At 52.2% G+C, this 10,926-nt stretch overlaps 1 protein-coding gene across 2 annotated transcripts in view; it reads left to right on the top strand.

Moving 5' to 3' along the window:
• brwd1 (bromodomain and WD repeat domain containing 1) overlaps window positions 1–10,858 on the top strand; it is a 35,904-nt gene extending 25,046 nt beyond the window's left edge. For both annotated transcript variants that reach the window (XM_035384668.1, XM_035384669.1), the window contains exons 28-43: window positions 350–461; window positions 879–940; window positions 1,565–1,720; window positions 2,276–2,396; window positions 2,483–2,608; window positions 3,152–3,221; window positions 3,368–3,421; window positions 4,043–4,165; window positions 4,717–4,869; window positions 5,227–5,387; window positions 5,808–6,019; window positions 6,318–6,476; window positions 6,811–7,005; window positions 7,404–7,754; window positions 8,054–8,209; window positions 8,377–10,858. In XM_035384668.1, the coding sequence (XP_035240559.1) occupies window positions 350–461; window positions 879–940; window positions 1,565–1,720; window positions 2,276–2,396; window positions 2,483–2,608; window positions 3,152–3,221; window positions 3,368–3,421; window positions 4,043–4,165; window positions 4,717–4,869; window positions 5,227–5,387; window positions 5,808–6,019; window positions 6,318–6,476; window positions 6,811–7,005; window positions 7,404–7,754; window positions 8,054–8,209; window positions 8,377–9,614 (3,449 nt within the window). In that variant the 3' untranslated portion in view covers window positions 9,615–10,858. The remainder of the gene's footprint in view (window positions 1–349; window positions 462–878; window positions 941–1,564; window positions 1,721–2,275; window positions 2,397–2,482; window positions 2,609–3,151; window positions 3,222–3,367; window positions 3,422–4,042; window positions 4,166–4,716; window positions 4,870–5,226; window positions 5,388–5,807; window positions 6,020–6,317; window positions 6,477–6,810; window positions 7,006–7,403; window positions 7,755–8,053; window positions 8,210–8,376) is intronic.
• Window positions 10,859–10,926: the final 68 nt, after the last annotated feature.

Here is a 10,926-nt window from a genome sequence, read left to right on the forward strand (position 1 = left end):
AAGAATACGCAGCCTGGACTGATGGTGTCCACAGGGACGTGTAGGGAGAGAGCTGGAAAACGTGCTCCCGGGTTTCACATTTGTTGTTTTATTTAGTAATAATGCAATATGTTGAATCTCATGTTCTCCTTGTATGTAAGATGGCTGCCTGTTCCATTGCCCATGCTCAGAATGGCCGCACAGTAGTCGGTCTCCCACAGTTAAGATGGCCGTGCATTGTGTACTGCCTTTGCAAGATGTCCACGCAGTAGTCAGATGCCCAAAAGTAAGATGGCCGCATGCTGCCCACACTGAAAATGGCTGCATGGCCCGTTAAACGCACTTAAAGTGTCTCTGTGCTGATTTATAGATGACAGGTTCCGGTCTGTGATTGATGATGCCTGGTGGTTTGGGACCATAGTGCATCAGGAGCCATATCAGTCCGAGTACCCCGACAGCCACTTCCAGTGCTTCAAAGTCAGGTGTGTGTGTGTGTGTGTGTGTGTGTGTGTGCTTGCGTGAGTGTGTGTGTGCTGCATGTGTGTGTGTGTGTGTGTGCTTGCTCGTGTGTGTGTGCGTGCATGTGTGCACGAGTGCATGCGTGTGTGTGTGTGGGCGTGCGTGTGCGTGTGTGTGTGTGTGTGTGTGCGTGCATGCGTACGCGTATGTGTGCGCATGTACATTTGTGTATGTGCGCGTGCGTGTGTGCGTGCGTGTGAACAAGTGGAGCGACTGTTAGTGTGTATGTTTGCGTATGTGTGGGAGTGTATGAAATTTGTTTTAGTGTGTAGGAAGTGAGTTTGAGTGTGTATGAATTGAGTTTGAGTGTGTATGAAGTGAGTTTGAGTATGTATGAAATTAGTGCCAGTGTGCATGTCCCTGTTTTGTGCTGATGGCAGGTGGGACAACGGAGAAACAGAGAAGCTGAGCCCCTGGGATGTGGAGTGCATTCCTGAGGACGGTATGGACGCCCCCACAATGTCCCCGCAATGCCCCTGCAATGCCCACGCCAGGTCCCTGCTATGCTACACTCCCGCAATGTCTCCGCTACACCCTGCAACGTCCCCGCAATGCCCCTGCAATGCCCACGCCAGGTCCCTGCTATGCTACACTCCCGCAACGTCTCGCAATGTCTCCGCTACACCCTGCAACGTCCCCGCAATGCCCTGCAACGTCAGCGCCTCAGCTACACTCCTGCAGTGTCCCCACAACGTGCCACAATACTCTCGCTATGTCCCCACACTACCCCCACTACATCCCTGCTACTCACCCGCTACATCCCTGCTACTCACCCGCTACATCCTGCTCCACCCCTCTATGGTCCCTGCTGTGTCCCGCTACATCCCACTACATACCCGCAATGCATCCACGGTGTGATTGTGCTTTAGGTCAAAGTTCTGGATCCCCTTACTGTCTGAGAGCTTTTGCTTATTTTTTAAGGAAAATAAATCAGCTGATGGGTTGTCTGAGGTTCAGTAAGAGGCAGTAAATGACAGACGGGTGTTCAGGTTGGGGCTCTGGAGTGGCTCCTTTGGGGTTCGGTGAGTCTGACCCCCCCCCCCTTCCCTCGCCATCGGTCCCGCAGCCCAGCAGCCCGAGTCGGTGGGGGGCGGAGTCCCGGTGACGGCCGAGGAGATGAGCGACGTCCTGTACAAGCCGCGGGAGGGCGAGTGGGGCGCCCGGAGCCGGGACCAGGAGTGCGAGCGCATCATCGCCGGGATCGACCAGCTCATCACCGTAGGCAAGTCCCGTCCCCGTGGACACGTCCCGTCACCGTGGGCCGGTGCCATCACCGTGGACACGTCCCGTCCCCATGCCCAGCTAACAGCCCTCTGTGGGAGATTTGATGTCAGGGTTTGAAAAATAATAATGATTTCATGTTGAAACGGCAGCTCGTGCGAAGCAGCTCGCGTTCAGGACTTGCTCAAGGGCTGGCCTCCTATAGCTGTGGGAGGAGCTGATGACATCACACTCCCTTTGTGACATCACTGTTGATTGATGGCTACCCTCTCCACCTGTAGAATGCGCACAGGGTCCATGAACCCACTAGAGAATGTTCCACTCCGTATTCTTACCAGCAAAACCCCTCTGTCCTTGTAGTTGAAGCTGAAGTGTTCCAATTTGGTCATACTTCTATAAATGAACGAAATATGACCTAAACAATGAATGGGAAACTCTCCTGTATTTCAGAATGGGAGAGGGCTGGAGGAACGCAGTAGTTCAGCAGTGTTTTGCGAGTCTGTAGAATCTGTAGAGCAGCACGGTGGACTCTAGCGCCATCTTTCTGTGTTGACAGACATCGCTGCTCCCTTCGCCGGCCCGGTGGACATCGTGCAGTACCCCACGTACTGCACCGTGGTGGCGTACCCCACGGACCTGGGAACCATCCGGCTGAGGCTGCTGCACCGCTTCTACAGGTGGGTGCGAAACCGAGCCGAGCAGCGTGGGGTTTGGGAATGGGGTGCGTTGCCGTGGCTGACTTGCTGAACCTGTGCCTCGGCAGGCGGATTTCGGCCCTGGTCTGGGACGTGAGGTACATCGTCCACAACGCCAGGACCTTCAACGAGCCCCGGAGCAAGATCGCGCACTCGGCCAAGATCATCTCCGAAGCCCTCCTCCGGTTCATCAAGTGAGACCTGACCCCGCCCCCTTCCCCGGGCCGCTTTTTAGCCCCCCCCTCATTTCTAAAGTCAGTCTGTCGGAAATGGAATCACTTCCACCTGTATTGCTCATGAGCATCAGTGTACAGCCCACTTCTGGGTTCTGCACACTGATGCTCGTATTTGCTTTAGTCAGTATCACTGCATGGAAGAAGCGTTTGTCTTAGTGGAAGGATTGATGCCTTGAAAATGGGTCTGTTCTTCAGATTGAGAGCACAGTTAACGCATTCTGTTCTCCCCCCCCCCCCCCCCCCCCCCACCCCCTATTCCAAACAAAAAAAATCTTTTTAACATGGCAATGCGTTGTCGTGTCAGTTGTACTATATGACAGACTAAACACTTGAAATTACTTATTTTCAACATTCTGTGATACAAATAATTTCATTGACGTAATATTCATTGATAAATCATCGCTAAGCCGTTGCAGAGGCCTATAGAAGCCCCCCTGGATTGCAGAGCGTGTTCGTAAACCACTTAGACCTGGTTGTTCTGTGGCTTTTTTTTCGCGCCAGTGACCCAGACTGCACGGATATCATGGAGATATACCACTCCGTGGAGGACATGGACTCCTCCGAGGAAGAGGTACGGAAAGCCCTGCGCTCCCCGTGCGCGCCGTACCCTCACAGACGTCTGCGAGCGGGTGTGCTTTCACAGAGACCGTCTAACCATGCGCCCCTCTCTCTCTCTCTCTCTCTCTCTCTCTCCTCTCGCCTCTCTCTCTCTCTCAGGAACTGGAAGACCCGGATGTGCCCAGCACCTCCTTCGGACACAGGCTGCGACAGGTACGCCCGAATCCCCTTGCTCAGTAGTGCCCTCTACTGAGCGAGATTTGAACTGATTCACTGAATCGATCTGGACCACATCTGTGTCTTTATCATGTTTACCCAAATACATATCAGAGCTTAATTGTAAAATGTCAAACAGTTGTGTAACGGTCTTAATCCAGGATGGGGTATGCGCATTGTGTAAAACTACATGTTGGGTGGGATGTACAGAGTATTTGAGGGGTGTAACAATGTTAATCCAGGATGGTGGATGCGCATTGTGTAAAACTACATGTTGGGTGGGATGTACAGAATATTTGGGGGGTGTAACAATGTTAATCCAGGATGGGGTATGCGCATTGTGTGAAACTACATGTTGGGTGGGATGTACAGAATATTTGGGGGGTGTAATGGTCTTAATCCAGGATGGGGTATGCGCATTGTGTAAAACTACATGTTGGGTGGGATGTACAGAATATTTGGGGGGTGTAACGGTCTTGATCCAGGATGGTGGATGCGCATTGTGTAAAACTACATGTTGGGTGTGATGCGCAGTGTATTGGGGGGGGGGAGTGTAACGGTCTTAATCCGGGTTGTCGGGCGTGTCTGTGGCTGACGCTGACATCCCAAACCCCGCAGGCCATGGAGGTGGTGCGGGACCGCGACGCCTGGAAGGACGACTGCAAGCGGCTGCTGGACTACATCTTCGAGTGCGAGGACTCGGAGCCCTTCCGCCAGCCCGTCGACCCCAACGACTACCCGGTAAGAGACCCGCAGCGCAGAGGGTAACCAAGTGGGCTTGTAACCCGAAAGGTCATGGGTTCAAATCCTGGGTAAGGATACTGCCGTTGTACCCTTGAGCCAAGGTACTTAACCTGCGTTGCTTCTGGATACATCCAGTTGTATAAATGGATGCAATGTAAAAACTATGCGAGAAGTTGTGTAAGAGTGTGTGCTAAACGCCTGTAATGTAATGGGCAGTAAACGGGGTGAGTTCCCCGCCCAGCTCAGCACCGATGCGTTACATTACATTACAGGCATTTAGCGACTTACATTGTTTCCAGTTATACAGCTGGATGTATACTGAAGCAATGCAGGTTAAGTACCTTGCTCAAGGGTACAACGGCAGTGTCCTACTCGGGAATCGAACCTGCGACCTTTAGGTTACAAGACAAACTCCTTAGCCATTATACTACACTGCTTGCTATGCGCGGGTATACCACGAGCCGTTTCTCAGCCCTTCATGAACCCCGCTACGCTCGCGTCCCCTTAACGAGAAGACGCGGATGGAAACGCTTCCGTTTGGGTTTCAGGACTACCTGAACATCATCGACACGCCGATGGATTTCCAAACGGTGAGGAAGGCCCTGGAGCAGGACCAGTACGACAACCCCTCGGAGATGTGCAAGGACGCCCGGCTGATCTTCGTCAACGCCAAAGCGTACACGCCCAACAAGAGGTCAAAGGTAACGCTCTCACTCCTTTTGCTGTTAAATTTTCCACCCCCCCCTTTTTTTTTTCTTTTTTTTTTTTTTACCTTCTCTCTTATCAGATAATATTTGTTTGCTGAAATCTCTTCATCAGCACTGATTCCAAGGCCCTTAGGGCGAAATTCACATCACACGACACATCATAAGATGAGCCCAGAACCAAGGGAATGTTTGCAGAATAACAAGAGGCTTATCATGGGGGAAAGTGGCAACCTTAGAAATCGGCATGTGATTAAGTCTGCGCCAAGCTGGTGCAAAGCGTGTTAAAAGAAAGCGTCCTCCTGTCTCCTTACGGCCGTCCTGTCCCGTCCCGTCCTCTCCGTTCCCCCGCAGATCTACAGCATGACCCTGCGCCTGTCGGCGCTCTTCGAGGAGCGCATCCGGACCATCACGTCGGACTACAGGACGGCGGTGAAGACCGGCGAGAGGCTGCGCCGCAGCCAGAGGTGCAGGAAGAGGCTGCAGCCCCCGGAGTCCACCCCGGCCACGCACAGGCACGCGCCCGCCTCCTAACCGGGTTCCCCCCCGGGGTGACTGCCCGTACGACAGTGCCCGTGGCACCGTCTCGTCGGCCACGGAAAGGTTCCGGAGTGGCCAGGAGAGCAGCACAGAGATGATTGAGAGAAAGATGCCACTTGATGACATGAAACAGACAGACTGAGAGAGGGGAACCGTGGCAGCCATTTTGGGCCACCTGTCAGCCCAAGGGACCTTTGTCTCTTATTGCCATGGCAACCAGAGTTAGGATCTGTTCTGTTTCTCTTCATTCAGTTCAGGAATTTAAGTGACATCGTGGAGAATCGTCTTTGAAATTTACGGGAATTTTACAGATTGAGATTGTGAATTGCTGTGATGGGGATGACCAGCTGCCTAAAGATGCACTTCCTTCCTGTTCCTCTCTTTGTACCTTTTAGCCAGAAGAGGACCGGCGTGAAAACTCAGGAAAAAACGGAAACGTCGTCTAAGACTTGCACGAAATCTACCTCAGCCAAAGTGTCTGCCAAGGAGAGTTCCAGGAAGAGGAGGGGCCAGAGCAGCCCCTCCTCCTCCTCTGACTCCGCCTCCTATCAGAGCCCTGCCAAAGCTGCATCTGAGACCTCAGGGAGCAACGTGGAGTCCACGCCTGGTGAGACTGTGGCCCCGTGGCCTCCTCAAATTCAGCCGCTGCTCTGCGTTGGGGTGGCTCATACTGATGATGTCATTGGGTTTCAATGTGTGAGGAGCTGTACAGTCTGGTATTGTATCAAGACCGTGGCAGTGTGGACTGTCCATGCATCACCCAAAAAAAGGGGTTTAGGGGGGATGGGTGTGATGAGGCCTAAAATTCATATCACAGTATTTTTATACTGTTATGTACTGTTTTTTGTACAGTGACAGTGTATCAGAAGTGGGTAATTTAATGCGGTTTGTGTGTTCTGTGGCAGACTCGGAGAGTGAAAGCGCCTTCGCCTCGAGCGAATCGGAGAAGGGCGCGAGCAAGCGCTCGACACCCTCCTCGCGTCGCCACGGCGGCAGGGAGGGGAGAGGAACCCGCAGGGTCACCAGGAACAGGAGAGCGAAAGAGCGCAAGAAGAAGAGAGAGGGTGAGTGTGGCGTGTCTGTTCTTCTCGTCTGTACCCGTCTGCTTGCTTTTCAGCGCCTCCGGTTTAAATCTGCCTGTTTTTCTTTTTCTTTTCGATTGACGTCGCAAGTCATCTCACTTATGTGTGTGTAACCCTGTATCACGGGACTAGGGCTGCAGTAGCTGTCTTCTCAGCGATCGTTAGGCACCACCGATGGACAGGTGTAGTTCTCTTTACGGTGACTGAAGGACTGAAGCGTACTGACTGATGATCTTGTCTTTTGAGTGTGAGCTCCCTCTGTCTCTCAGCACGGGTATCCGGCCCCATCCTCCTCTGCCCGTCTGCTCTGTTTCAGCCTCGGACAGCGAGCTGTCCAGCAGCGAGAACGAGGACAGCGAGGACAGCGGGAAGCCCTCCACCTCGTCCTCGCAGCGCTGCGCGAGGAGGAGCCCCAAGAGCAGAGGCCCCCTGGGGACGTTGAGAAGCCCCTTCCTGCTCAGGAGCACCAGGCTGACCAGGACCAGCGCGGCAGCCAGCAGGGGTAGACCAGGTACGGCCAGAGCAGGTACCCACAAATCGAGTAACGACTGGTCGGGTAAACGCTCCCAGGATGGCCATGGGAACGCACTACGTCTGTCAGAAAGAGTCTTAGGACTATGAACAAGAGTCTTATGGCTGTCTTAATGGGGTTAATCTATCAGCTGCAATTTAAGATGATGGTGTCTGACATGGGTGTGGCCTGTCGTTGAGGGTGTGGTCTGTCGTTAAGGGTGTGGCCCGTCGGTGTGACCCGTTATTAAGGGTGTGGCCTATCAGTAATGGTGTGGCCCATTGTTAAGGGTGTGGCCTGTTAAGAATGTGGCCTGTCGTTAAGGGTGTGGCCCGTCATTAAGGGTGTTGCCTGTCGTTAAGGGTGTGGCCTGTTGTCAAGAGAGCTGTCCCACACAGGCACCCGGGCTCAGGTAAACGGCCACGCCGAAGGATCCCGCCGGCAGAGGAGGCATGGCAGCAACTCAGAGGAGGAGCTGTCACAGGAGTCCGGTCAAGATGATGAGGAGGAGGAGGAGGAGGAGAGCGTAGGTCGCAGGCCCCTGGCCAGGAGGACAGCCGTGGCCGCCGTAGGCAAGATGAAGATGATGGAGAATACTGAGGAGGAGGAGGAGGGGACTCCTTCGGAGGAGGAAGGCGACAGGAATGCCGGAGGCCGGCAGCTGACGCGGGCTGGAAGGCGTGCCGCTGCGGTGATCCAGAGCAGCTCGGAGTCAGAGGAGGCGGAGTCTGGTCAGAGTGCACAGAAAGGTCAGCACTGCAGCCTTCTTACGAGTGCATGCCAGTTACTGTCACAGGAGGTGTCCTACAAGGACGTTGTCCACACTGAATGAATTGGGATTAGGTGTACCATGCATTTGGAACAAGAGTCGACTGTTGAATTAGCGTTTCCCTGTAGAGTTAATTTAAAAATTATTTAACTAGCCTTGAAAAGGACGACTGTAAACAAAATTGGTAATAAAATGCTTCAAGTACTTTTACTTGGGTCGGTAGATGGGAAAGGAAAGAACAGTTCTGATGTTTAATTGGTGTGTTTTTATCCCCTGAAGCTTCTAAGAAAAGCAAGGGGTCATCCTCGTGGTCGGAGGAAAGCGAGGACAGTGGGCGGACGCCGCGTGCCTCTTCCCACCGCAGTCAGAACAGCGAGGCTGCTGGGAGGACTGGTGGAAGAGTGACCAGACGAGCAGCCACGGAGGAGAGACAAGGTAATGACGGTTTTAACTGGTCACCCGATTATTGACATATAATACTGAGTCGATATGAAAGTATGAGTCAGAATAAACAGTTCATTGTGTCTCCATTCTTGGAGAATTTGCTTTCTCAGTGTCTGTGATGGTTTCCTGACCACGTGTTTGGGCTCTTCCTGTTGCAGAGGGAAGGTCTCTGGTGAACGGGCACAGCCAAGAACACCACAAGGACAGGAAGAGGAGAAAGAAGGCGAGAGCGGACGACTCGGAAGGGGAAGCGAGCCTCTCGCAGAACACGGACGGCGAAGATGAGGATGAAGAAGAGGGAGAGGCCATAGGCCGCCGCGCATCAACCCAAACTAGGAGGACCACGCTGGGAGCTGTTGCCGAGCTGACGAGGGTGCGTGTCAGTGAGGAAGAGGAGGAGAGCCGTCCCAGAACCAGGGGAAACAAGCGCTCTCCCCTCTTGAAGGAGGAAACGAGGAGCTCGGAAGAGGAAGACCGTGATCGTGGCACTCGAAAACGTCAGCAGCAGAACGGGAGGAAGACCGAAGAGGACGAGTCCTCGTCCAGCAGCGAGGACGACGAAGACCACAAGCCCAACAAAACCGCCAAAGGCTCCAAGAAAAGGAAGCTGGTCTCTTCCGACGAATGGTCGACGGGCAAGAGCGAACAGTCGGACAGCGAGGGGAAGTCCTTTTCCAGCAGGAGGCCGTGCGTGCGAGCCATGCCCAAGAGGAAAGTCATCACAGATTCCGAGGAAGACTTCCAGTCCGGGCACGAAACCGGGACGAGGAACGGGAAGGGGAAGAGGGAAGAGGGCAGCGACCCCGAGCGCGGCGGCCGAGGGAAAGCTTGCGGCGGGCGGCCGCAACTCAGCGCTTCCAAGAGGAAACGCGACTGGACCGAGTCGGAGTCCGAGGACGAAGACGCGGGCCGGGCGCGGCACCAGGGAAGGAAACGGACCAGCAAGCGGCGCCTGTCGGAAAGCCAAGCGGAGTCTGAGCCAGAGGAAGGGTGCGTCGAGGACCCCTCCCCGTCGCGCAGTGGGCAGACCCGCTCCACCGAGGATGAGGATGAGGATGAGGAGGAGGAGGAGGAGGAGGAGGAGAAGGAGCCTACGCCCGCCAAGCGGCTGCACCGCGGGAAACGGAAACTCCGGGAAAGCAGCACCAGCGGCTTGGACTCCAACAGCCGCGAGGAGCCCTCCTCGTCGCCGTCGCCATCTTGGTACCCCAGGTCGCGGTCCCTGAGGAGAAGTCCGAGGAGCAGTCCAAAGAGGAGAGACGACTCGGCGACGTCGAGAAGCCCCTTCGTCCTCAGAGAGAGGAGGAGGAGGAGGAAGGAGTCGGACAGCGACGGCCAGCGCGTCAGGACCCGGAACCGCGGCAAGCGGACGGTGACGTACCACGACAGCGAATGAAGGAGGGGCTTGCGGCAGCCACGCCCGCACGAGCTGCAGAGACACTAAAACTGGAAAACCTGGGAGACACTTGATTCGTCACTAAAGGGTAGAGTCGCTCTGAATTCCTTTAAAGAGAAAAAGTGAGAGGAAAAAATGCTGTGAATCGGTTTCATTCAGGGATATTTATATTTTCTATGAAAACCATTAATGAAAAATTTCAAAAAAATGTATGAAGTAATGAGTTTAATCGCTGGTTTTACAAGGTTTAGAATGCTCACGTTATGCTTCTGTGGTTTGGCCAGCTATAAAATATCAAGTGTGGGACGCATTGCCAGCTTGGGTGCTATCTTCAATATACCTCTGTTTAATCAAGCATATGTTGCTGGCTTGCACTAAAATGCACACTGTATTGAGGTATTTCATACACTAGTTTTTGAATTAGAAACTCAGGGGTCAATTACGTTTACTGTAGTCTCTACCATGCATTTTTTTTTTAATATTGAGAATTAAAGTAATAAGAGCAAACATTTCCAGGATGGCAGTCACAGTTTGAAGCACACTGACAAGCCCGTGTTGCCCTCATATTAGTCCTTTGTATAAGCCACGCGCGTTACACACACTGCAGTTATGGAGAGAGTGGTGAATATGTGAGCCAAAATGTACAAATACGAATCCTCCTTTTCCTTTTGCTTTTTTTTCTTTCTTTTTTTTGTTGCCATTTTTAAAGATACTTTGTGTTTTGTGTATTTGATTTAGGAAAGGGGCTGTAAATATGTAATTTGGACATGTTTCTCTTTTTGTGGTTTTTGTTGAGGTTAAGTATGAAAACCGTGTAGCAAATATTGCATATTTAAATTCAGTTTCTGAGTTGAGCATTAATTTTATTTTTTCATTAAAACAAATTCATTATTTGTCTTGCCATATTTGATATCAATTGGTACCCATTTGCCAAGTACAGGAAATCCAGAAATGTACTTCTTGCAAAAATGCTATTTTCTCATATTGGGAAGACGACTGTTGTGCAGTGTTGTAATTTTCAGTATTAAATTCCCTTTCTGAATTTACTTTAAGGCAAACTGCTTTTTTAAGCCAGTCACACAGTTAACCTACTTTGTTTTATTCATTATGGGGGGGGCATCTATAAATGCATTATGACTTTTTCATATGCTCTTCACTGGGACAGATCTCGGAGCGTTTTGGTTGTGGATTGAGAAGTGGTGGCTGACTTGTTTCTGGTAAATAAAATGCATTTTCAAACTAAACTTGTTTGTGTTTGGCTTTTGAACTTTTAAAAAATCTTAAAACTGCTAAAGTATGCATCTGAAAACAC

Source organism: Anguilla anguilla, chromosome 12 (assembly GCF_013347855.1).
Source record: "Anguilla anguilla isolate fAngAng1 chromosome 12, fAngAng1.pri, whole genome shotgun sequence".
Lineage (NCBI taxonomy): Eukaryota > Metazoa > Chordata > Actinopteri > Anguilliformes > Anguillidae > Anguilla > Anguilla anguilla.